This window comes from Bombus impatiens, unplaced genomic scaffold (genome assembly GCF_000188095.3).
Source record: "Bombus impatiens unplaced genomic scaffold, BIMP_2.2 scf_0133, whole genome shotgun sequence".
Classification (NCBI taxonomy): Eukaryota; Metazoa; Arthropoda; class Insecta; order Hymenoptera; family Apidae; genus Bombus; species Bombus impatiens.
In genome coordinates, this window is record NT_176552.1 from 906,611 (window position 1) to 934,331 (window position 27,721).

A 27,721-nucleotide genomic window follows, 5' to 3' on the forward strand; every position below is an offset into this window, starting at 1 on the left:
GGAGGAAAGGGAAGGTATTTTATACCTCTGTTCAATAATTGTTTCACCACATCAGTGCCGCCTTGGGCAGCAGCAACGCTCAAAACGGTCCTGCCCTCGTTATCAATGCTGTCAACGTAACATCCCCAGAATAAGAGAAGAGAGACCACTGATCCATGACCCATGCTGGCAGCTGCCCACAAAGGTGTGCGCCCCGTAGCATCGCAATGATCCACATCTGCCTCGTATTCCAATAACAATTCGCAAACGTCTTTGTGTCCCTCGAACGCGGCCACTAACAATGGTGTCATGCCATCCTTATCCTGATGATCGACTGCAGCTCCTCTCTCCAAGAGGATCGTAACCACCTGTGACACAAGATCATATATTCGTTTATATACGTATACCGAGATCTCACAAATAAATAACTTCGCGTAATTTTTAATTTTCATGCTTCAACTGACTGTTACTTGTGCATTTTAGTGCTGAGCGTTACTAGGATCTCTTAATAGGAATTTTAGATCTCTCTTTTTATCACCCTATATATATATAGTGTATAAAGATCATCATAAAACGTTAAAAGCCTTTCAGTTCGCGGGGGATGGGATTGGACATAAAAATTCGAACGCAGCGAGCTTAAGACATCAGCACTAAAATGATTAAGGATTTCTAATGTCAGCTAGTGTCTGCATAAAATCAATCGATTAATCAGATCGCATTTACGATCTCCTTAAACTTTAACTACCTTATACAATACTAAAAAAAAAAAAAAAAAAAAAAAAAAAAAAAAAAAAAAAAAGAAACAAAGAACAATAGTGTGATACGATAATGGAATGATATCAAACAAACTAAAATTTCGTTGTTAGTACGTATGAAAAGAAACAATATTCGTGTTCCAGCAGTGTTTTGTGCAACGATAGATCTTGCAAGTATCTCGTTCTTGCTTGTCCCATAACATCATTGTCTTTCTTTATCTTTCGACAGCCGTGAAAACGAGGGGAACGGAAACTAACTTTTGCATAGCCATGATTGGAGGGTACACATAGGGCAGCTACGCTGAGGGCAGTCCTTCCGTCGTTATCAGCGTGATCGATCTCCGCGCCGAAGTCTAGAAGGTGTTCGACGATCTCGCTGTGACCCATGTAGGCAGCGGCAATTAAGGCGGTTCTACCCTCGTCATCGGTTCTGTTGACGTCGGCGCCGTGCTGCAGAAGCGCTTTAACGATGTCCTCGTGGCCACCCCATGCGGCTGCTCTGAGCGCGGTTCGTTGATCCCAATCGGCGCAATCCACCATTGCCCCGTGCTCCAGCAGCATTTCGACTACCTATATTTTTATTTCACCGTTTATATTCCTCCACTGACTTGCCCCTTTTATTATCATACTTCAATACTTGCAATCCTCATTAAGATATTCAGATATATTAATCGACTGTTACTGTGTATTGTTTGACTGTTAACACGTGCTGCAATCAAATGTTATTCCGTCTGTTAAACGTGTATCAACAACGACTATATTTTTGACTGTATGGAAGGATGATGATGACATTGTTAAGGATAGATGATTCGATGCCTCGAGTTCTGTTGTTTTGTTTTAACGATTACCTCAGTATGTCCACCCCAGGCAGCAGCTCTCAGGGCTGTCCATCCGTCGCAGTCAGCGTGATCCGCACAGGCCCCTGAAGCCAGCAAAACTCGTACTACGTCTGCATAACCGTGTCTCGCTGCCAGATTTAAGGGTGTTTGACCGTGACGATCGGTGGCTTCCAGTTTTGCCTGCGTAATTAGAAAATATGCAACATGTAACATGGTATTAAACACGGTTTGCTAATCTGTGGAATTTTCGGATTTGCGATTTTTTCGTAGCTGGGAAATGTTTTTTATTATTTTTACTCTATTAATTAAATACATATTGAGTTGGTAAGTTTTATTAAACAAATTTTTATATATAGAAGCCTGTGGTTATTACTTTTTATTGTGTATTTATTTAAAGATTCTAGCACTAATTATAAATATAAATTAAAAAATTATATACCTGAAAATTTATTTTATTTATCTTATTAAATACTCTCTTGCGTAGGAGGAGGGCGATAATTTCATTATCATAAAAAAGTATCGCAACCCAAAAAGTGTAGGGAAACACCGGTATAAAGGGTTTTAATTTATGTGAATCTACTTTTCTACAGAGTGACTGTCGAAATTTTCCAAACTATATACCAATTTTGGTTCATATAATATGTTAATAAAAATTGTATTTTATGAGCCCAGGTACAAATTGTGTACCTTTCCCTTTATTTTCAGAAAGTCGTTATTTCAACAATATAATGAGATTACACCGTAGTTAGGAACTTTTGACAAGCGTTGTATTTATGATAATTGCTACAACTAATAAGGGAAGATCGTAAACCGGTACAGTTGCGGTTAATGCTTTATGATTCGTTTATGCTTCTTCCTTATTACATTGTAAGCTTGGTTTCCCTTAAATACTATTCTTTATGATGTCCACTTACAATTATTACGGTATAAATGCTAGTATACATACGTTAGGGAAGTGAATATAATTGTCAAACATGATTAATTATTAATTATATGTTATAAAATGCTTATCCAATTTCATATTATTATGCGAATGTTACTAAACGGACAAAGATTTCCTTCACCCACTATATATCATAATGATTATTTTATTTTATGCTTGTATCTTTGCATATTTGTACATTTTTACATTGAAATTACCACAAATGCGTAAATATCCAGAGTGTAATTAAAATTTCCATAGAAAATCCATTTGTGTGTTCTAAAATTGTACATACTATAGTTTAGACTGTACAGAACATTAAGAAAATTTTTCTTTTGTAAATATTTTTCTGTAAATTTATAATTCTTCGTTCGGAATGTGAAAAACGCATTGTTGGTATAAATCAAGACGCAGCTTTTTAAAAATGGGAGAGGTTGATCCTTACCTGAGGACATGTCGTCAGAGCCAACTCCAGCAGAGATGCATTACCGTCTGCAGCAAGCGTGTGCAGCACTGTTTGTCCGCAAGAATCAGCTTGATTGATGTCCCCGCTTTCGCCGAGCAGTTCCGTTAATGGCTCGCTGGGAGATTCATCCATAGGGCTTACGTCTTGCGAGACCTGTAACAAACATTACAGTTATACGAATTCTATTTTTAGCTTTAGTCCTTGCGCAATCGCGAATTGTTTTTGTCTATGACATATAAATAAGAAGAAGCTTACTACTTATCCTAAAACTGTCGTTTAACAAAATTAATAATTTCAAATCGTTGTCCGCTCCTTGTCAGATAAACATTTTCATTCTCTTATTTGCTAGAGTCTAAGTTTAATCGACAGATCAATTTACTCAAAGAGAACAGCAACAAATATTCGCTTTTAAAATTTCAGTTTCCCAATAAACGCAAGCTTTCGAAATTAATTACTTGACTAGAAGAGACAGCATCCTTGCTGGTATCGTCCTCGACGACCTTTTCCGAGGGCTTGGCACCCGCATCGATCAACAGTTTCAACAGCTTCACTTCCTGCCTGGGCCAGAGGATGCACTCTGAGCTGTCCAGGTAGCAATCTTCTATCGGTGCTCCGCTGCCTATCATCCAGAGTACTTGAAGCGTGTGCACGTCCAGGTTACAATTTGTGGTAGCGACGTTCGTTATGGACCGTTGCAGGTGTTGTCCAAGCACGCAGATCTCATCGGCGTTCAATTCCGGTCCGCGAAGGGTGTAATAAGCGGCCAGCATCGCGTGACCTTCCACAGCGGAGCACAAATACTTCTGCGTGCAGTGTTTCACGTCCAGCAACCATTCTGCGAAGCTATGATGGAATAACATCAACGCTCCTGCACGAGAAACAGAGATGACTCTGCGTAGAAGGTGGAGACGTCGATTGAAGTCTTCTATGGTGATGTTGGTGCACGCAGTTTTCACGCATTTGTAGAGTATCTCCTGGGTGATGGGTAGTTTTGCGGCTAAGATCACGTTCAATAGAGGTTGGACCTTGACAAATTGCTTTCGACTGAAGAGCCTTTGACACAGCCATAGGTAGAGACCGTTCAAGGTGCATGGTATCTCGCGAACCTCGCGTAGAACGATGAAGTTCTCTGCTACCCCGTCGAGAACTTTTTCTATATAGAGGAAACAGCCGTTGCTCTTGATGTGCAGCTGGTTCAGCATATCGGCTGTGTCGGGCGTGATGTGCTGCCTGGATGAATGAAAATTAACTCGTATTTAGCGACTGTAATTACAGGTGTTGGCTTTTAGTTATCAGTTTATACGCTACAAACGACTATGGAAGCTTGGTATTGAAAAGACCAATCAAAAGTTCCAATAATTTCAACAAATACGGGTGTCGATGCGATATCAACAAATACATACCTGATCGCCTCTTCTTGATCCAACCGTGCCAGGATATACTGTTGGATGTCTCTCATCACCAAGGGCTTCCTTAGATCGTCTAAAGGGATCTTCCGAAAGCCGCTGAACATCCGTGAGAGGGGTCTGCTCTGACGTCGAGCAGTACAAACCAGAAGTAGCCATTGAGGGAATAGGTGATGATGATTACCCAATAATTCAGCGATCGTCCTACTGACGTTATCATTCTCCCTTCTCGAGTCTCTGGTGCCAGTTTGAGGAAAATCCAGAGTCTGTCTCTCGTCGATCGAGTCGACTAGTAGGAACAGACAACATTTTGGTGGCTCTAACTCCAATAGAGGGAACAGTAGTGCTTTCTTTAAAGCGTCATCGGGATCTCTGTCGAGGACATCCGGTTGCAAAGCAGCTTGTATCTCTGGATCGGTTCGAAGCTTCTCCGCGTAGGCTTCTGCTACCATTTCCCTCGATGTCAATGGCACTGTCGTGGCATTGCTGGTTGTCGTCGCGCTGCCTGGTATCGGTGAGCTCGAAGACACTCTGCGGAATGTTCAAAGAAAATCATTTGTAAAAATCATCGTTTTAATATTGTAATATTAGACTCATCGTTTGGAATTAATGGAAATTGTGGAATATATTTTCCAACCATGTAAATTCTACCTTTACTTATCTGTATAACTGAGATAATTTTCACCTGATCGAAGCGTAATTCTAGCGTATAATATAAGTATAGTATTGTAAGATTAAGTTACGAATCTCTGTATAACAGTCACTGACCTATGAATCTCATCCGAACCAGGTTGCAGAAGCTGAGCAACCAGAGACCTCACGAATTGAGCCGGTGACAACGAAGCCTCGCTTCTAGCCTGACAAAAGTGCCTGGCTAACAATCTCTTGTTTAAGAATCTCTGATGTCTAGCATTGGCACCAGCCGATGGCCAGGCTAATTCTGCACTGAGCGCGGTCTTTCCACTTCCTGAGCCACCAATGACCAAAACGCCACACGTCTTCGAGGTTGGCCTTTGTTCCAAATAGTGGGACAGTTTGATGAACGCCCATTCGCGGCAGAAAAACCGCTTCTTCTCTATCACTGGTGCAGCCATTCTCTTGCAATAATTCTTCCCGTTTATAGTTAGTCGAACGATCGGTAATTAATCTTTCGTTGCACGGTGTTCTTTCAATGGACCTTCTCCGCGATGTCTACGTTTCTACTAAACACAATTCTGTCGATTTGAAGCAACTTGTGCGTTTAGATAGGAAACAAAGAGAGGCCGTGTCACCGATGAAGTACGTCTTTAGAATTGCCTAGGCTAATTGCGTTGGTTTATATCTCGTGTTCAGGTATATCAATTCTTCAGGATACTTCTTCAAACAGCGAACCGAAGAGAATGTTACAGTTTTTCTCGTGTTTCGTTGGTCGACGATGGTATTTATTTATTTGTCGTGTCCTTAATCGTGGTTCTTGGTGCAGATTGCAAGAGTAATTGAAACAGGTGACAGTTTAGATTGGCTGTGGTGCGCCACTACGGTTCATCTCGCTGTACTCTGACGAGGGAACATTGGTCGGAGCCCCAGGGGGCTCTGAGGCTTCCTCGGCCTCCATTCAGCCTTCTCATCGCCTCGTCGCGGACGAGCACCGCGCTTCGTATCGCTGCATTCTACGACACCTGAAACAAGGAAAATGGACACGTGGTTTACGTGGATCTCAAAGTTATTTTACCCATGCGTAGTTATTCTATGGTTACTTCGCGTTTCTACGTCTCTTACGTCTCTCTCAATTCGCAAGTTTAAAACTTTTCCGTGTGTTTTTCAAAAGAAGCTCATCGTCCCCGAGACTACTACCGTCGCTAATTAAAGAGAATTCGATTATTCCCCTCGACACTTGTTTGCATTGGAATTATGTCGTTTCGAGGCGACCCTCGACCTACACAGGAAGTGCCATTGCATCTTAATGGATGGCAACATCTGAATACCGTAGTTCCCTTTTTTCTATTTTTCTGTCTCTTGACTTCTCGTGATTGGATTCGACGTTAAAATTCCATAAAAATCGATTTGATTAGCTTTAATTAAATTGGAAATTTCTTCGTGGATCGAGGCTCCGACAGCTACCACAGAGAAAGGACACATCATTCCCCCTTTGTGCTATAATTATCGAAATTACAAGTTAACCACGTACCTATCAAATTCAGAGACTTTTAACGCTGCCGTGTAACGATTATTTCCACGTACTGCGTATAATTGATATAATCGTTCGATGATTACTACTGTTCGCGCAGAACCGCGAATTTTCAGTCCCATAAATATAATACGAAACATCTTGTTGTTATCACTTTCTCCACGATAATTCGCTTAAGCTTATGCTTATTTTCATTTCCATTTATCGTAGTTCGTACGAGTGTAAAAGCGGCCGCGTATAGAAAGTAAATTAGCTCGTGGAAAGAAAGAAGAAACAGCGTCGCAAAAGATCGTATCGTGCGTGCAAAACGGAGGAAAAGTCTCGCCAATTCCAACTGCGAACGCATTGTTCAATTGGAATATCGAAATAATTCACGATATTGTAAATTAAGCGTGTTTTCCCTTCATTCAGAAGCATCTGCCGTTCGAGTTTTCCCGGGGTTCAGTCTCAACAAGCGCAAATACGCGGCGGGTAATAATTAGAAAAGTCAGACGCCGAGGTATCTCCTTCTCATTAGTGGAACTAGTTTGTCATTGGCTCTGCGCGTTTACGTTCGTCTCGAGCGTACTCCCGTAATTTTAACCCACCTGTCTCCCGCGAACAGACAATTATCACGGTCGTTTAATACGAATTTCAGATCGTTCACCGTGCAACGAACAACACCGGAATGAGGCTTTTCACTACCTGCGACAGAATCTCTCTCTCTCTCTCTCGCTCTTTCTCTCGTCGTATTTCATTCGATAAACTGCTATAGCTAGAAACAGAGTCGTTTGTTATGCCACTCGCAAGTTTGAACGGCGAACAATACAATACATGGAGATTGCTTTCGAAACATTTATTTTTCATATGTAATATGTATCTCTCTCTGTCTCTCTTTTCGAATACTAAGAGGTGATTATACGAAACAATGGAACAGAAGGAATTGTAGGAATTTCTTTTGGGCAACGAAGCTTCAGACGAGCTTAAGAATAACAGAAATTGGTAGAACAGTGGAATAATAGAAATAATTTTGATAGCGTTTTCCGATTAATAAATTTTAAAACATCGAAGAAGAATAGCAAATATTATAGTATCGAAGAAGAATTAGCAAAAAGATAACGAAACGAAGGACATTTTAGTCGTCTCTTGGAGAGAGTATATTTTAAGGGGAACTTTCTATCGATATTTTTAACGAGCGATTGAATTTTGTTCGTTAACGGTGTGTGGAAGAACCGAGTATATGTGCATGTGTGTGTTAAACGTATCGAGATATATATCGATTAAAGAAATTGAGGGATTAACGATGAAAGATTAGGAAAACTAAGAAGCTTGAGGAAAAAATTATCCAACAAGTTTGCGCGTGATTCTAAAATGTTTCACGCGATATCTGTTTTCGATGATTATATATTCAGAGAATCAGGCGTAGAATTGACGAACCGCGATGGATCTTTGGCGTGGCGGTTTTAATATTATCAAATGGTCGTTTATAAGCGGGCTTCTGGAAAATTTAATATTAGAACCGGGGGTATGTGGTGGAAAGTAATTCTCATTGTTGCTTGCTTGCTCGCTGTTGCTGCTGCTGCGGTTCTTCGAACGTTCCGCAGCGGACTTCCGGCGGCGAAATGAGGTCGTATCTTTCGTGGATGCGAGTCGACGCGTGACTGGTTACCGCAGGCTTTTCAAAGCATCTGCGTAACGTCTATCAAGATGCTTGTTCTCCCAAAGGAGAACTGTCGTCCCTGATTTACTCCCCCGGAACAACATCTGTGTTTTGTAATTCGCAATTAATCAGTTACGTTTGACTAACTAGCACGTATTTTTCCATTCTCTCAAGTGGAATATCGCGGAATTAGAATCGTGAAATTACTCTATGATTGTTACATCGATACACCTTTTCCAGGATTTCAAATTACCAGGCGGATATTACGTTCTGTAGAGGATAGGATCTTATCAGATATCACGAAATACAGACTACTGCTTGTGAGCAATTTATTTAAGATAAATATATTATCTATAAAATTGATTTGATACTCATGAAACTCACGATACTCCGAAACAAAACAACAACAGGATTTGAATTTGTCCTGCTCGCGTGCCGCTACAGTTCTATCCCTTTGACGGTGTAGCGAAGTGGCGAGGAATTCAGAACGAACGACTCAAAGAACGAACCTCACTCGTCGGATATAGGAAACTACGTACTTTCGACTTTTCGTTCATACCCAGTTGCCCAGTTATAACTGACGAGTCTACGCTGCAAGTACCTTAAGACGTGCACTTCTATCTAGAACACACGAATATCTTCAGATTCTCTTCTCCGAGAAACCTCGTTCTCCGAGAAACTGAGCTAGGAGATATTGCTTCAAATTTTAGCTACTCGTAAAGAAGGACACGGTGTACACGTAGTTAAAATTTGAGGAAGCCTAGCGGTACCGATGTCGAGATATTGCGCCCCAAAGTAAGACCATGTTACGCCAGAACTGTGCAACGTATACATTGTTTATTTATCTTGTCTTTTGGTTTGTTCGTATTTATGATTTATCGGAAAATTGCATAAGAAACTATCGATCTCTGCTGCTATAAATTTCTCGAAAAAAGCGCTACGAGAACGAGGAGCCTAGCAACCGGGTCCGGAACGACCGATTACGGGACTTGGTGTCGATAGTCCGCGCGTTAAAGGATCTCGCTATCGAAGACAGACGATCGACAAAACCCTCCGATCCTTCGTAACAGCTTCCGTTTGCCCGAGAATCACGCGCACCGATACGAACAAATCAAACGTCTCGTTGGACGCGGGATGCATCGAAGATTTACTGCCTGACCATGCAGGCTACGCTGGCGGTTTTCGGGCTTATCGCGTTTGTCGCGTCACTGATAGCGAATTTTCGAAATACCCTGGGATAGCGGCGATCGCGAACCCGGACCAGTCTCAACTATCAACTGCGCCGATAAACCTTGACGCGAACGAGCCATTGTCGGCGTTTCCCCTGCTGTTCGTTTTTATCTCTAAACAATGTCGCAGCGCGTTGCGTTGTCTCGAGGATATCGTGGTCGACAAATTAACGCTAACAAATTTCCAGGCTGATCACGAGCTGATTCGATGGGAAAAATTGAACGCGCAGTTAATTTATTCGACATTTTGCGGATCGTTGGCGATGGAAGACGCTAAAGTGGCGCGTGTTGAGTGGAAAATTACCTCTCGACAACATTTTCTTTTTAATCAGTCAGCTGTTGAAATCTCTTGGAAAACTTTGAAAGGCGTGTACCTAAAAAGCGTCGCGGGAAGTAAACGATGACGAGTATACTCGTCGAACGTAGAGTACGTGTAGCTGTTATAATTGACAGTAGAATTAAGTTGCAACGAAACGACCGTTTTACTTTGTAATTTTATTAGCGACAGAAAATTCCTCGCGAGGAACAGCTAACTGTTTAAGCTTCCGCAATGTTTCGGGAAATTTTCGAAACACCGGCCGTGGAAATGGGAAGACGACGTTCTTTTATGACATCTAAAAATTTGTTGCGTATCGGAAATAATCCATTTGCGTTCTCAATGCTTCGTACGTAGCAATATGAAATTCTAATATTTCTCTATATATTTCTAACATTAACTCTGCTTCAAGTTGCTGGAAATTGAAAACTGAGAGCGAGGTACGAACACTGTTCTACTATATGCAGGAAGCAAAGGAAGTTAAGACGTTTCGCAGAAACGAAGAAAACAAACTCGTCGATTCGAGATCTCATCGTCGCTTGCATATCCAAGTAGTACGGTAAATAAGCGTAGCGATTGTCGTTTAATTTGTTTGTCTCATAGCACGCTGAGCAAGTAAGCCTAACGCTAGAAGAAAGTACTATAAAAAGTAAATATAAGAAAAAGTCGAATATAAATATAAAGTAATCAAAATACAGACGTATCTTTTCCTACATAAAGTTTAGCTTTATAACTAACAAATTGCGATAGGAGATATCTTAAATTGCCACAAAGAACACATATATACTTGCGCATCTACAAATCTACACAAATCTACTCTGAGTAATTAAAAAAGTTCCAAAGCTGAAACGTTTCTTTACTTTCGACCGAATCGTCGCTTTCTATCATCGGAAAATTTCTTAGATTTATGGAAACTCGCCTTCTTTCGCTTCCTATCTTCCTCTCTTGTTGCAGCGAAAACCATAAGATGTAGCGTTAGAATCGCAACGAGATATATCGTTATACATAAATAGCCAACAGACGATTCCGCTAAAGGATCTGTGCGTTTTTGATCGGTTGGGTCGAAGAAAATTGTACGTTGAGGGATCGAAACAGCCGTTCGACGGTCGCATTATACTAAGAAGACCTCGCTTCGATCGTCGCGGATTCAGCTTCGCGCTATTTAAAATTCATACAAAGCGAAGCGATGCCAGGCTTGACCCACTTGGAGGCTGGTGAACATCGCCACCCTCCGTATTTGGTCAGGAACGAGAGTCTAGCCAACGATGTTCATTAAATTCACGACGGATAGACAACGACGTCGACCTCGGGGACCAGATCTCACTCGTTGTTCCGTCGTTGGCGTATCGTAGCTTATCATCATCTGACACGAATAACTCGAACGTTATCCCAGATTCGATTTTCCGATACGTCGATCGCGTCCCTCGGCGAAACATCGAAGGCTCTTCTCCGCGATTCGCCAAGGTTTCTAGCCATTTGTCACGGTTCTCCCTCTCCGTGGCAGATCCTTCTACGCGAAAAGAACGTTCCGCGAAAGATACGCGTGTTACAAGGCTGCTGCACAGTCAGCAGAGCTAGGTATTTAACAAACAAATTCGGCATAAAGTTATAAATTCCTCAAGAGATTCAGAATGCGTTTGCTCGGGAAGTGCAGAGTTCCTGGAATCGTACGTATCCGAGAAATGACGGTAGAAGGACGCGGCGATGGAAGTCTTAACGCGTTTATGGGAAATTGGAAGGGGAAAGAGGGCTGAAGATATGCAAAAGTATAGTATGTATTATATAAACGTACAAAAGCGTATAGAAATGGATATTCAAAGTGTCGGTACACGTTGGAATATTTAATAAGCCAGGCAAAATGCTGTTTCTTTAGTTGCGTTCGTCAAAGAATGTAAATCTCCATGGATATCGCCAGTCTAATTAATTAACAACGATCGGAGGAGAATTGGAGATTTGTATAGGAAGATATGGTGGAATAGACAAAAGACGATGATCGCAATGGGAGCCGAGAGATCGGGTGCCTTCTAATTACGTTTCTGAAGCTGCTTGTTCGAAAGCAGCTCGAGGGAGAAGAGGAACAATCGATCGTCGCGGAAGAAACCGAGGGAAAACACGCTTTCGCGTTTTCGCGCAACTCTCACGGCCGACGTGAGACAGATTCACGGTAATTAAAACGTGGCGAATGCAAGGAAACTCCGGCAGGATTGGCTAACGGATGATCGCGGATTAACTCCACGGAATCATGAGAAATCGGCAATATATTTTGTCCAACAGTCTGTTCGGTTTCGAAAAGTAAATCGTACGAGCAATCCATTTTGTCGAGGATCTTCATCTATCGCTGCTGATATTCTGTATCAATGAGGCAGGCAGCATCATGAGCTTTCGACTTCAAGTTGTTCGATGGAAATTAATTCTTGCACTCTGTCGTACGTTTGAATCAATAATATGATATTAATATAAATTTTACAAGCCAGCGAGAAATTCTGTTTAATTCTACGATCTATTTGCAGAACAAATATTTTCAGAGAAATTTTACAGGTCACAAGCTGCCGATTTGTAATACCAATAACTTGTTCTTAACTCTTCGATCTGCTCGTGAAACAAACCTTTATTTGCGTCCTATTTTCTTTATTCGTTTTTTACGAACATAAGAATCAGCATAAAAATTCGTAGTCCGATTGCTAGTTGGCAAACTATTGCGCAAGAGGAACTTGGAAATTCGTGTCCGACCCTATTTACACCCACGTTTCTCCACTGATCCTTACGAGATTCCCTAGCCCACGATGAATATTGTTTCAACAAAGATCAAACTCGTCGGACTGTCGCTTCGAAATATCGTTTGTCGCAAGATTAGGTACCTAAGCAAGGAAAAAGGAAGGAAAAATATGCAAACGAAGCTGCGTTAACCCAGTGTAAGGTTAAACTTGCGCTATCCAAGGTGTGACGGTAGTTCTGCACGTATTACGGTCTTAACGCGGACAAATTGGATTTGTCGTTAGTCGAGATTAGAGTAATCTACTTAGAAAGAGATGTAAATCATGCTATTACGACTGATCTCAGCCTCCGTTATGATTCATTGTTACGCAGAGTCGAATTGCTATAGGATTATTTTAGTTTCAATATCAGAACGATTTGTCACACCGTAGTGTCGACAGATCGAACTATCTTTTATCCGCAGTTTCGCATAATCAGATCGAGTCGACGTGAAAATCCAGCACGTGCAAACTACTCCCATTGCAGTGACGATCTTTGGCGAGAAATTAACGAAGAATTTAGACAGTTTAATGGAATTTGATCGAACTGTATATTGTACGCATTAGTCGTTCGATCTAGACCAGCCGACGATCGAGGGAAACCCTATGCTCAAGTGTACTTGACAAATTTTCAAACTCGATTTTCTCCAAAGCTAAACCTTAAACGACAAAAATGTAGTTCCACATCTCGTTCCTATTTTTTCATAAGGAATCACCTCGTGGCCGCTTGTTCGCGTTATTCGGCCGCACCCCGTATATCTGTCAGGACTTCAATTGGCGTGGCATTCACAGCGCTATACAATCAGATTGAATCGGCGCGAAAAACCACGCGCAATCTACTCCCACCACCCTCGAACCGGTAATTAACCGGTGCATTATACTAACTAGGAACGCGCGAACGCGTGAAATACAATGGGGCGGTGCAGGACAAGCGGCAAACGAGACGTCGACCATTCGAATTCATAGCGAGCAGGAAGGCCGAGTAATTAGGTGACCCGACTCTCAAACGTCGACGTCATTATCCGTGCAAATCGTACGTTGCAGTGGGAGGAAGGGGGTACAGGCTGAGGATACACTCTCTCTCGTACGCGATTCATAATTATCGTGGACCCTTCTTCTTTCTCCTCGCCTATTCGCCTCCTCTCTCTCTCTATCTCTCTCCAACGTTCGTCTCTTGTTTGTTTTTTTTTCTTCTTTTCCCCTTTCTTTCCATGTTTGGTGGCGCGACACGTGAATCGAGTCGGCGAATTAACCAGACTGCCGTCGTAATTAAAGCAATTTGTCGGGTAACACGGTGGCGATGCGAATCGCCGGGGCGACAAATTCAAGATGCCTGTCGACGATGGTCGATTTTGTTGATAACGAGGAAAGGAGAGAGGGCAGCGTCCTTTGTTGAGACTCTGCCCTCCTACGCGTTGAAACTGACTGCGACGCATCGACACTTGGATTCGCATCGGTTTCACATTGTCGGCATTTAAAACGATTTCTCTCGATTCGTCGCGCGTAGCGTTGTGTTGTCGATCGCTTGGAATCGCGTCGACTATATGCGAACTGCCGAAAGTCTTGGGAGTCGTGAAAGCGTCGGATATTTGTGTCGAAGATCTAAACGGTGGAAAGCACAAGTCTCGAAAGCTTAGCGCGCGTAGTCGATGTTTCGCGAGCATTTAGAACGCTTTAATCCAAACAACGTCGATATGGCGCGAAATATGGGAGAAAATATAAGGAAGTTGGAGGTATCAGTGCTAGAGGAATTCACCGCGAACCGCTTCCAAGATTCACAAGGCTTAGAAAGGCTTACTAAGTTGCCAAGAGTTCGATCGAATATAGAATCGTTTCGAAACTGAGTTTCGAGTGTCCTTTTTGCATACGCTATGTGTACCAAATTATGCGAAATTTACAACACAAGTAGTTTTCGAATAAATGTGTACGACGTTAAACTATGTTCGTCTTAGATTTTGCGTTTGAATGAGTTGCAGTTGGATGATATTCGGACGATGGAATCTCGTTGAGAAAAATCCGAGCGTTCGATGGACCGTATTGTCTTAAATAAGTTTGAATTTTGATCTGTGGCTTGGGCCACGCGAGAAAGAATAAGAAAATTCCATTTTCTAATTGTTGCGAATTATCGACTAAAGAGCAACCGGTCAGGTGAAACCGATCGGTCGATATCGCGTACCTCGAATGACTTAACGCTCAAGGCGGAGGAGGTTTAATAGATCGAGTGTTAGAGTAATCTAGCACTGTATTTGCACTTGTTGTATAAAAGTAACGTTTGATGTTACGAACACGGCGGTGGTAAGATCCTGTTGAGAGCGAAGTATTTCACCCGCACGGTACGATGTCTGACGATGAACTGTCCTCCTGCGTTGCCGATTCTCCCTACCAGCCGTTGGGTTTCGTCTGTTCTTCGTGTCCTTCCGGCTGGTCCTTCCCGGGGTTTTTTACCTGACCTCGGAGTCATTACGTTTACAACTCGGGGAGGACATGTAATTCGGAATTTTCTAAAGAAGGGGATGGGCCTGCTCGTGCCATAAACGAACGATGGTACCTCGCTGGGGGTAGCCACCCACGTGATAATCAAACAGCCAAAAAATTCTACCAAATGTCCAAATCGGACAAATTGTGAACGTAAACAACTAAATAAAAAAAAAAACTTTTAAAAAAAAAAAATAAACGAACGGCGACTCAAAATTCCGAACAATACTAGAAGATGAGTAATTTTAAAAGTACAATTTCATTAATTACAAGAGAAACACGTACGCGGTGATGTCGACGAAGCAGCGTAATTCTGCGAAAACTCTCTTAATTTTCTCGATAATAAAAATAACAATATGTTATTCGATCGATGCCGCATCGATCACGATGAACTGTTTCCGTACCTACAGACTGATAATTTCGATAAACAATAGGATACTTAAGCCATAGAATTTTTCGACGTTTGCGACGGCCAGTGATACGAGGATCCCTGGAACAATGGTGAATGGTATCGATGGGACGTTGATGGGGATTAATGGGCCGTGTCTGTTGCGAGATTTTCATGGTGCGATGAAAGGTATGGGCGCGTTTCGATGTAGAGAGGAAAAGCTTGTAAATTATATAAGTCAGCATATTGTACTTCGTGAATGTAAATCATATGCATGGTAATTTATGACAGCTTGAAAAATTAATTTCGAGTAACGTAATATCGACTATACTTACAATTTATGATCCGAGGGCGTACGAACGTTATGTTCGTTGCATTAAATTAACAGAAACGCGGAACCACTCTGATCGTTCATATATTTTACACCTTCGATATAAATATAGCTTTGGAAAGATATTTCTCTGGAGATCTTTAAGATCAGTTTTCAAGCTCGATCGCGAAAATGTTTCACGCGCTGTACGAGACACTCGCGTTTGTTTAAACAAATCCTATACTCGACGAAATATAACAACCGTTATGATAACGTACTTACTAAACGTTAATTACATAAAGCAGCGATAAGACAGTTGCTATTGTCGGAACTAAATTCGCGGTACTACGATGACTTTCCAGTGAAATATCGCGGTATTTTATTTCGATAAAAATAAGAAGAATTCTGCGAGCGAAAGGATTAAAGACTTAAATACTCAGCCTTCGATAATAACTTTGACGATAACGAGGTATTCGATGGATAGGTAGACGCGAAACGAGGAAGACAACTGAAGGAGAATGTGTACAAACTTTGTACGAAGAAGTTCGGATCTTTGAGGCATCGATACGCTTTTCACGTGCTACGTATGTGCGTGTGCTTCGACCAGTTCAGCTGTTGTCACTTCTTAAAAAAGCGTGTACCTAAAAAGAGTAAGCGACGACGAGTATACTCGTCGAACATGGAGTACGTGTGAAATGAATGAAATGATTCTTTTATTCTTTTTACACGACCAGTGGGCGGGGCAACCAGCTACGCTCGTTAAGGCCCAGAACTGAAGACGACGCGTCGCGAGTTCGAATCCTCGTCAAGAAGAACTTTGAAAAAAGGGGCGGAAAAACCAAAATTTCTCTTACACGACCAGTGTACTCGTCGCGACGCAAAATATCGCCGTTTCTTCGTGACGAGTATACTCGTCGAAAACAGCTAACTGGTTAAAAAATACACGTTCGAAACACCGTGTTCTCTGATACAGATCCACCGACGCGAGAAGAAATCCTCCCCTTCTAAAGATAATTTCTAAAGATATTTCTAAAGAAAGATAATTTCTAAAGAAATTTATCATACGCGATACTTTATGACGATAACGAGCGAAACGAAGGAAACAGAGGGAAGATGTGTTTAATGGCGTAGATCGAAACGGGCCTGGCTTAGACTCGCGTGCAACTAGTTTCGTACAATGAGGATCAAAGCTCTACGGAGAAGGAGGGAGGGATCCAGTCAAAGTTACTTGGTTGCGAAGGACGCTGCTGGTTTCAGTTTTCGTCGGAAAATTCGCCACTTAATGAGGCGGCGTCTGGCCGAAGAACGCGCAAATTGTGACGTCTCACCTGCATGGGAAAGTACGGTGACAGCGCACAGGTGTCGATGACGTTATTATCGCGAAAGGCGAGGAAGAAAGATGGAAAGGAGGGGGGTGGGTTGACTTTTACAGTGGACTGACGGGAATTGCATCTCACGGAAGCTCGTGTACCGCTTTGCCGCGCCTACAGTGTGTTTAGGAATTGTTAGAAGCAGAAGTTGCCACTTTGGATGCGCCTTCGAGGTCGACCAAGAGGGATACTTGAGAGTTGCAGAGACTTAAAGAAGAGAGGAACGCGAGGAGCGAGCCAATGTCTTTCTCGAGTATTTGCAGTTAATCGCGTATCGTGCAAGGACTTAAACGATGTTTAGTTTTGTACAATGGCTCGTCTGATGGTCAATTTTTGAAAGAAGTTTGGCAAATACATATGTACGTACTCGCGGTTGGTCGTGAAAGTTTCGAGTTCGGTGATCCTCTCTGGACCGAGGATCCATAGAATAGAACGATCTTTTTCAATAATAAAATTCAGCAATCGTATTCGATGATCAGCTACTATCTATAGTATAATAACGACGAGTGCATCGAGAGTGAAAATTGTTGAAGATTGTAGATTCTGACGGAATAACAACGACGAAAAACTACTTGTTTAAAAAACGTCACTTTTACCATTTCTCTGTCAAAAATTGAAAATTATTATGTGATCGTCTGATAACGTGGAAATCGATCAGTGCCGATCGGAAAGCAATCGAATATGAAGGAAAATCTACTTGAAAGTAGATTCCAAAGTAAATTCCGATAAAGTACACGCAAAGGAATAAAGAGATGAAAGCAGTTACCACAAAAACTTGGATTTCGACATCGAATCCATTCGTTTCCTCTTCTTAAACGACGCGACGTATCAAAGAGACCAAAGGTTTGTGCAGTTCGATCGCTTTGTCTTCGCCGGTTGAAGTATCCTTAACGAGAAAAGTTCTCGTTCTCGGCGATATCCATTAAAACTGAACACAAATCCGATAGCAGCGAAAGCGTCGTGTTATACACATTTCTAGTCGACTAGAATGAACGACGAAATAAAGGAGAAATCGTACAAGACGCGACAAGATCGTCCAATTAGGAGGACAATTATACCGGTAACACCTTTCGCGGCGGACTTGTTGATCGATCCATCGAAGCTAATTAACCCTTCAGCTATGGAGTAGCCGTAGAAAAACAGCGAGGAAAAAAGAAAATACGCCGCGAGGTATTTGCAAATCACTTGTCGCAGGTATGTCAGAAGTTCTAAGCCTCTATGGAATTTTTCTACGATAGTTTCATCAATGAGATTTGAAAAATTTGTCAGTGTAGAGAGAGTCTTGAAAGATTGAAAATTCAAGTATCCGAGAATTGGTACATTTGACAAATTATAGAACTGAAAAATTGGAAAATTTCCAAATTCGCAAATTTCGCAATTCGAAGCCGCGAAACTTTGAAAATTTGCACTTTTGAAAAAGTTTCGCAATTTCGCTGCTATAAGAATGTGAGAATTTCAAAGTGTGCAAGTTTCGCAGTCTCCGAAGCTACAAGAATTTGAAAATTCCAAAACTTGCAAGTCGCACGATTCGAAGTTATCCAAAGTTGGAATTTTGGATAATCTTCAAACTTCAAAACTCGAAAGCTTGAAGATTTCAGTTATAATTCGAAACTTTCGAAATTTCTACATTTCACAAGAACAACAATTTCAAAATTCGTGCGTTTCACGCCTCGAAAATTTTAGATTACTCAACAACCTACAAATTTTCGCAGTTTTCTACATTTTCCATTTTACGAACGACTAATTTCTCGATAGAATTTAAATATTGCGCTGGCAACTAAGTGATTGCGGATTTTATCAATACCATCTAATGACAAAATCCGCAATCACTTATTTACTGTGCAATTTTCTTCGCAATTATCAAATGTCCGATTCTTTTAATATTTTAGCGACAAGCAAGAGACAAAAGGAATAGTTCAAGGTGTCATGGAGCTATTACCAGATCGGCAGTGTCCTTCCAATGCTTATAATAGGATCGGTAGATGGTCGCCTCGTGCGTAAAATTCTTTAGAAATTCTCTCATCTCTTCCTCGGTCCTCGGTAAGGGCAGTCGCTGCAAAGAAACTCCCTTTTTTATAACGGTTTACGGGGTGTAAACGAAAGTTTGGAAGTTAGGATGAAGAGTGACGCTGTTCACGGAAGGAAGATTGGAAAGTTTAGAGAGACTTTTGCTCGAACGATCGGTCTGATTCTTACGGGATTGCGAGAACTGGGCGTGATAAAGCTAAGCGCCTGTTATCTTTAATGACACCAGCAAAGCTCTTACTTCGAACGGCTCGCTGTCATCCTCTTCCTCTATTCCTGAATGCTCCCATGGTGTGCCTATGGGCCAAATCTTCGCGAATTCTTCTTATACACAGTGGCTTTTTCCAAGTCATTACGTTCGTACAATAACATTCGTTCGAGCGTTCGCTGTTGCATCAATCTGACAAATGCGTAACGATCTAAAATCTAAAGTGCCGTACATTGAAGCCATTCATAGCTAAAGGGTTAAAAGGAAACGACGAATGTAAAAGGCGCGGACAGATCTGTGCAACGAATAACGTCAAAATTCCGATAGAATAAGGAAAGGCCAGGCCTCTTATCTTGTTAGATCTTAGATGTATACGAGATCGTTAATGCGTTCGTGGTTAGCCGTATTTGGTTGATTGAGCAACGGCCTCGTTTCAGACAGGTCGGCACACAACGATCTTGTCTTGCCTCTCTACACGTGCTTCTGTACCGATGCACTGCCTTAATCGGTTCTCGTTCGTGCGTCGTGATCGATTTAATTATGGTACTGGATATTGAAACGTTTTAAAGGGACAATGATGAACGCGGTAATTAAGAAGGATCGAAGCTTGAAGGAACAAAAGCTTCGATTTATCCGGAGACTCGCGATTCGTGTTCGCTTAAGCTTACGTTTTCTCGTATCTGTTATAGTTTTCTTTTATCGTATTAATCGTATTCATTCAAAATTTTATTCACGTTACAAGCGTACTTCGAAGATAAGAAACACCAGGGGAGAAGATTAAAGTTTGTTTTATCTTCGAAGGGAATATCAACTGAAGAGATTATCAATGTGTCAATTGGAGAATATCGACTCGATATTTGCTGTTTATAATTTACATTAAACAATATATACGTTTGCTTAGTCGGAGAAGCAGATACGCTTCCGATTCATTTACATCACCGAATCACAAAAATCGTTGTCTTGAAAGTTTGAGAATCAATATGAATGTAATTTTGTATAAAATGAAAAAAATTACCTACTTAGTTTCTACATGGGAAATTTAATGCAGAAGCATATACCTTATAACGCGTACTGTCGGAGAGAGCATTGCCACCACTCGAGGACAATGCGTAGTAGAGCTTACTATAGTAACACGACGAGGTTTGGCAGCTCAAGGTTTCTTCCCCCACCATGCGTTAAGGTTAAGGAGAATTTGGTCCTCGGTTTTATGGTCTCGCGCGTACCATAGTTTTCGATATGTTTATGGGAAAAGCGAATATTTCATTTTACGGTATAATAACGTTAATGTGTTCGGCTGTAACACCAAAATGTTTAGTCACTGATACACGGAATTAATATTAATATTAAATTAATCCTTTTCAAGCTGACATTTCACGTTGATTTTCTAGATTTTCCTCCGACGATATTATCTTTGAAAATGAGGAGCAAATTGTATCTGCGGAGATCTCACAATCTAAGATAAACCAACAACGTGCCATAACGAAAGAGAAGAATCGGTTTACGGGAATTCAAATCGCACGGATGCTTCATTTTAGAAAATTTCTGGGAAAAATTATGAATCTTAACCTGAGAATTCCGGCGTAAACTTAATAAACCCAAACCGATCGAAGACAAAAGTGTAGGTGTCAAGAAACAAGCTTTCCCGGGAGGAAAAGGAAACTTGTGCGCGAACATAGTCGAAATTCGCGAAGAAGAAAAGCGTATCCTTGGGAAAGCCTGTATGTGTCTCCTCTCAGTTCATTCATTTCGATAGATAAAGGCCAAGAAACAACGAACTAACGTATTTTCCTCTGAAGAATGATCATGAAAGTTTCCAATTTTCCCACTTACAGAGTTTTCTACAGCCAATTAGTTGCTTAACTTAATCAATTAGTTAGCTGTTGCGATCTGTTCGAAAACTTTGAACAGCGTGTAGCTAAAAAGTAAGCGATGATGACAGAATGACCGTTTTAGTTTTTAATTTAATTTATTTATTTAAACGATTCAATTTAAACCTTGAATCAACGCGCGAAAAAAAAGCAAAAAATGTTTAATTTAAGAGGGTGGCACAAAGAAAAAAGTTATCAAATGGCACTGTCCCTCGGAGACGTAGTCAGCTACAAGAATCGGGAATCGAATTCACGCGACAGAAAGAAGGATGACGAGATTCGAAACGGAAATGGGTTCAGCAGCCGCAGAATCCTTCGGAACGGAGTCAGAGTCGCGGCACGTTTGGGACGATCTCTATCGTACGTAGCGCGTTGGTCGGAGACCGTTGAAAGCAGGCCCTGAAATATTTATAAGCTGTACACGCTCGTAAATTACAACGGATTTCGAGGGGGAGGCTTTCCACGGATATCATGTTCGGCAGTTTAATTTTTCATGGACGAGCACGAAGGACAGAGGCGAGTGGCCGCTAACTAGAAGCGTGATTAGAATCTCATTGAAACGTCACAACCTCTTCCCTACGTTCCTTTCTACTTCTATTTCCTCTTCTTCTCTTCCATCTCCTGCTACTTGTGCAGAGTATAGGAGTGACTTTAAGAGGATGTAAAAAGTTCGGGTAGAAAAGCGCTCTTTCGACCCAGTTCTCCAGTTTATAACACGGTATAAAGCATCCTCTTGCTTCTACTGCGCGGGACTTTCAAAATAGCCATTTCTTTTTTCTTCCTCTTCAACGTCAAACGTTTCATAATTCATAGGACTTTGCGAAATGACGTTTAAGAATACGGCCAGCGGGAAGCGTGTGAGGGCAAATAGGCACCGAGTACCTACATCCGACAGTTTGCTGAAATAATTTTTCGTTTATACGATTTAAACGGATTTTTATGCAAAACATTGTACGCTCCTGGAATATTCGCCAGAGTTTCGCGGACGTTACATTTCACAGCATAAGAACGGTAATTTAGAAATAAATAGCACGCGTTTCGTGCCAGTTATACAAAGAGTAAAATGTCTTTGTTTCAAATGCTCGCAGTATTACGTTACGTAAATTGTGGTTTCTCGAAGTTTCTTGCAAAAATTTCCTGTATCCATATCAGACGTTCCTTAACACGGTTCCATTTTGGATAGTACAAGATAATGTCTCTAAAGCGTCTTTATGATTTAAATATTACACGTTCATCCCTGACGAAGGCATCGATCTTTCAAAATGAAACAAATGACAAGTAAAATTAGGAATTACTCGTCAAACGATCCATTCTCTATCACGACATTCGACTTGAAACGTCTGCTGATAGATTACTTGGATGGTAAATGAAACACTCGTTGGTTGATCCCATCGCCAATGGGGATTTTACCGTTTAATTAAAAACACGTGACAGAGGCGAGCTTGAAAAAGAAAAAAAAAAAAAAGGAAACGAGGGAGTTCAGGGTTGCGGACGAATTCATCATCCGCCATCGGGTGGTACGCTTACGAACGTGGACGAGGGGAGTTATCAAAAAAATTTCCATAATGTGCATCGCCCGCCGGGATTTACATTCCGCGAGCTATTAAATCCTGGCTCGCGTCTAATCGCGGCCAAACAAACGTCAGGGCCAAAGGGTTAGGGGATGAAGGGGCAAAGGACGAAGAAGGGAGGTTAATTAACGAGATTCCAGATATTAGACTGATTGCAGCTCTTTCGAGGGGAACGGCGGTCCTGGAAATTGAATACAATGCTTTGGTTTTCGCGTTTCAGCTAGATTGACTAGTTACTTCCATTTTTCTCTCTCTTTCTTCTCTCATCTTTTTTTTTTTTTTTTTAAACGATGAGCGAACAAAAGAAGCAGCAGCAGAGTTATGGCAGCGGAAGAATTTTTCGACCAGGCTTAATTGCGACGGCTGATACAGTTCGACCAATCGAATCGCCGGAAATTGAAGTTCAACATCGGGGTGAAGTTTCATGGTGAAGTAAACTGATTGGACTTGGAGGCTTGTGTTTTTTTCCCTTCTTTTTTTTTTTATTTTTCGTTTCGCTCGTTTCTTTTCCAAGGGCTCACTTTTTTCAGCTGTAATTAATTCTAGTTCGTTATCCGTCGATTGATTTCATCGTTCGCGATTGGATTTTACGAAACCAAATTACGAGACTGAGTTTTTCCACGATGAGGCGGATGATCGCGAGCAGATTGTTCGAAGGTAAAACACCCGATGATGCGTCGATAGGACAACGAAGGGACAACGTTTGCGTAACGCGTACGCGCATACAGACACGCGAAACGTTAACGCCCAAGTGATGTTGTAAATTTGACAGTAATCGATTTTATTAAGACAGAGTAGACATATCGCGTAATATTCACAGCGATTGCGAAATCGTACGTAACCAGCAGGCATTTCATATTCCATATTTTATACGTTACTTTGATATCACGTTTCATATAACACTCTGATTTTACATTTCATAGGATCTTTCATATTTTACATTTCTCATGTTACTCCTATCTTAATTACCTTTTCACCTTTCAAGTTAATATCTCCTATATAATCTCACTTCCTTTTCTCGTTTCTTCCGATTAATTCCGCTCGTTTATCTCGACATCTATTCCAATGACGATGCAATGAATTTATCTATCTGCAGGAACGTGTACGCAGTAATATTATGTATGCGTAGGTAGTACGGATTGCCGACTGTTCTCAGGATAAGTAATATCCTTTTGGAAAACGGTACTGCGGCATCCTCAGGCTTCCTGCGCAACTAGTTGAAGCTTTAACGAGACAGTGAGATGGTTTTTCAAAGGGACACGATTCACCCTCTCGTGTCTTTGAGAGTTGACTCTGTAGACGACGCACATCAGACTCGCAGTAAGTTGAACAAAGCAGCAATAATTTAACGAAGTGTAATAGAATTTAATGGAAATGGTTCGCCTGTGATAAGACGTTAAGGGAGTATTCTGGTCTAGAAATTTGAAAAAATCGAAAAATTTCTTTTTCATATTTCCAAAGTTTAGACATTCAAGAATATGTCATTAAAAGGATTCTTCAAAATTTCAATTATTTTATGTGTTACAGTCATTTTTGTGACGCGGCATCTGCTCCGGTCTCAAAACTTGTCTCAAAACTTTAAACGCGTTTTTCTCGAAACTACTTTTTCCGAGTTGGCGTGCACGATATCTCAAGTTCTAATGGACCGATTTATTTTAAATTTGGTCTGAATATTCCTTATATACTCCTCTATCGTCTGGATCACGCTCAGCTCAAAATCTTTAATATTACTGTTTTTTAAACGTTCGGAATTGTCAAAAAAACGTGCGAAATAAGAAATTTTTTTCAAACGGCCGTCATTTTGCGAAAAAATATTGTATTGACTTTTCCAAGGTTCGGACGACAGCAGCATCCATACTAATTAAGAATCCGTTCGCATTTTTTGCTTCGGATGACCAGAAGGGTTGATATCATGCACGCCACGACACCCCATTTTTTGGCAGTATCCACTTTTCCAGCTCGTAACTTTTTAAATATTGAGTTTTTCTTTCAGTGAATTTTTTACGTAATCTCGAAATATCAATAAACAAATGCTAAAAAGAAGGATAGCAAAAATATTTTTTGTTTCGCTTGTACAGAGCTTCAAAAATCGCGCGAAATTCATGCTTCTAGACCAGAATACTCCCTTAAATCGCGTCTAAGGTTACAAACGCATCGGTGTACGATTATAGATTCCTTCGGCAGTTTCCAATTAAAATGATCGATTTAAAAATTACACCGATGATACAAAATTACAGATTCCTCTTGTACAAATACAAGATACGTATAGAGCACGCAGCATCGAATTGACCCCTTCCCGTGCCATTTATTATAGTTTGACGAAACAGACCAGACTGATGCTTGTAAACAGGGACTAACATTCAGTGACGATCGTAACGGGCAAAGAAACAGTCCGCGAGCTCGGCTTGTTATGTTTACGTTTGGGCCAAAATCTTCATCGCGAGTCTGACTCGCTAAAGTACGGGAAGGGGTTAAAATTACCGTAAATATTACATCAATGCTAAAACACAGATTCGTCTGATAATTTCGAAGTGTGATTAACGTTAAATTCATGAAAATACGAGCGTTAGGGGGAAAAAAATATTTGCAAAAAACGCTTTTAGAAATTGGCGATGAGTCGCAATTTTACGATAGCTATCGCGCGAATAGATAATGTGCGAATGCAGGATGATAAGAGTGCAGTATCAGCGCGTTGCAAACTCGATTACTCGATGACGTGGGCTACGGTGCATGTTCGATAAATTTTTCACCGACCCGACTTCCGATGTCGCGTCAAATATTTACCGTGCATCTGTTGAAGATTCGATTTTATTTTCCAGTACGTTGATTAGCCCGCTCGGCAATTCCGCTGACCGGTTACGCGGTAATCGATAGCGACACGTCGAGATTGTTAACCGGAGGATCCAATCAATTTTATATTTATGGTTCTAGCTCGTAAATTAAAAGAAAAATTGATTGCGATACCTGCGCTAACGTTAGAAACGAAATTTCTAATTGTTTCGCGAGTTAAGCTTATCGATGATCGACAAATAATTCATAAAAGGATTAAATAGCATCGATCAAACAAGCATTTCGTCGTTGTCTAATTCCATTTTTCGGCCCGGTTACCTTGAAAGAAAAACTTGGTTGTTTTAGCTTAGGGAAAACTACAAGATGAAAAAGTATGTCGAGGTACGGAAAGAACGTCGCTGCTAAAGTTAAACGATTAAATTGAAATTGTATAGGATCGTAGTAAAATTAATTTGAGATTAATTATTATATGTAATATAGAATCGTATAATATGTAAAGTATTTTATATCTGGCTGCCTTTAAATCATTTAAGATTGGCAACAACTTTGCTAAATAATTCGACCAATATTAGAAACTAGATTTCCGATATTTATTATTATCTAAACTTCCATAAATCACCTCGCAATTCAGAAGAGTCAAATACTTAAAATCTATGAATCTATATTACTGATCAAACACCTGCTGTAATTACGATCGACTTATTTATCTCATTCAAATTACTCGAGCGCAAGAACGCAAGCCCATGGCAGATCCAACATTCGTCTACAAGATCATGGACAATTACATAAATCTTCCTGACATCCTCAGCCTCGTGAAGCTTAATGTTCCGCCTAGAACTTTCAGGTCACATCCGCCATTCCACTCATCTCGGCGTTTAACCAACTTTGCCGCAAACAACTGTCTCGGCCGTGTCTGTAAACAGGCTAACTCCATCGCTCGCCAATTTTCCGTGGTTTATTGCTATCGTTTCGAAGCTCCAGCGAGATCCGTTTTATACGCATTGGCTCGTTTCGAGAATCGACAAAAAAAAAAAAAAAACACACGATATAGCGCATTTGAAGAAATTAAAATCGATTAGCGAACGACTTTATCGCGATCGGCTACGAGCGGCAAATAAAATACAAAGCAAAATGAAAAGGAAAATTGTAGCAAGGAGTGTAACCCGTTAACTGATAAACGAAAACAAATAAAACGACAGAGAATATATTCGTGTAGCTGGGATCGTCGAAAGTTAGCTTCATGATTAATAATAAGATATCCAACTTGCAATTAGCTGGCCTCAAATCACGACGTGACCCAAAACTCCGTGCCACGGGTTAATTAGGATAACAGGTAGGGAATATTCAAGACTCGTCCTCGGGATAACAGAACAAAGTCCAGAGACGGTTCTTGACATTTCTATTACTCGAGAGTGGTGCTGCTGGCACTAATAGAAATTGATACGCGCCAGACAAATTGCCATATTCGATGCTTGTTCTATGATCGGCTCGTTTTACGTTTCATCTTGGCGAGGGCGGCAGGAGACAGACAGAGAGAGAGAGAGAGAGAGAGAGAGAGAGAGAGAAAAGAAAGAAAATTGATCAGGATTTATGCGAGTCGCTCAACACGTCTACATTTGTCTCGCGAAGCACGTGCAGTATTTCATCTCCCTGGTTAGGGGTCAAGCGAGCGGAATGCGTGGAGTTAACTGAGACCCAGATAGGTTTCAGCCGCTGGGATGAATCGAGATATCTTTCACGTGGCCTCTTCTATCGATGCTCGTGAAATTTGATGTGCCACTTTCATCGTCTTCGAATCCTCGCGCGTGAATAATTCCACGATTCGGCTAAGGTTTTGGAATGGTAAGGTGGCTCAGCGAACTGGAGCGTGAGGACGATATGCGGGCAATATTGCAAATTTTGTCGATGTAGTAAGTGTATAATCGAGATAAGGAGGAGATACGAAGGCCGAGTTAGAGTAGTATTCGAAGACGCATAGACTTTCAAATGGGATCTTGATGTATCGTACAGTTCGGATTTTTTGGAGACCTTGAGTAACCCCGAAGTTAGGCCATCCATAGTGGAATCAACGACCTATGGGATTAGGAAGCTCAGGTAAGATTTTTCTTCGTTGGGCAGAGAAAGATTCTTTGGCTCGTTTCTTCAATAAAATTCACGTCAGAGGCGAAATTGCTAAGAACTTCAAGTCTATCGATATTTTCCTACAACTGGACGTTCATTTACGAACAAACACAAGCCCTTTGAT

At 41.1% G+C, this 27,721-nt stretch overlaps 1 protein-coding gene across 9 annotated transcripts in view; it reads right to left on the bottom strand.

The window, feature by feature from the left end:
• LOC100746960 (ankyrin repeat domain-containing protein 50) overlaps positions 1–27,721 on the bottom strand; it is a 218,934-nt gene that overhangs the window by 5,300 nt on the left and 185,913 nt on the right. For 8 of the 9 annotated variants that reach the window (XM_012381497.3, XM_012381502.3, XM_012381499.3 and 5 more), the window contains 7 exons: positions 5,136–6,025; positions 4,365–4,898; positions 3,417–4,191; positions 2,941–3,114; positions 1,583–1,753; positions 993–1,304; positions 26–347 (listed from right to left, as the gene is read on the bottom strand). In XM_012381497.3, the coding sequence (XP_012236920.1) occupies positions 26–347; positions 993–1,304; positions 1,583–1,753; positions 2,941–3,114; positions 3,417–4,191; positions 4,365–4,898; positions 5,136–5,461 (2,614 nt within the window). In that variant the 5' untranslated portion in view covers positions 5,462–6,025. The remainder of the gene's footprint in view (positions 1–25; positions 348–992; positions 1,305–1,582; positions 1,754–2,940; positions 3,115–3,416; positions 4,192–4,364; positions 4,899–5,135; positions 6,026–27,721) is intronic. The other variant, XM_012381500.3, reaches the window with a different exon arrangement.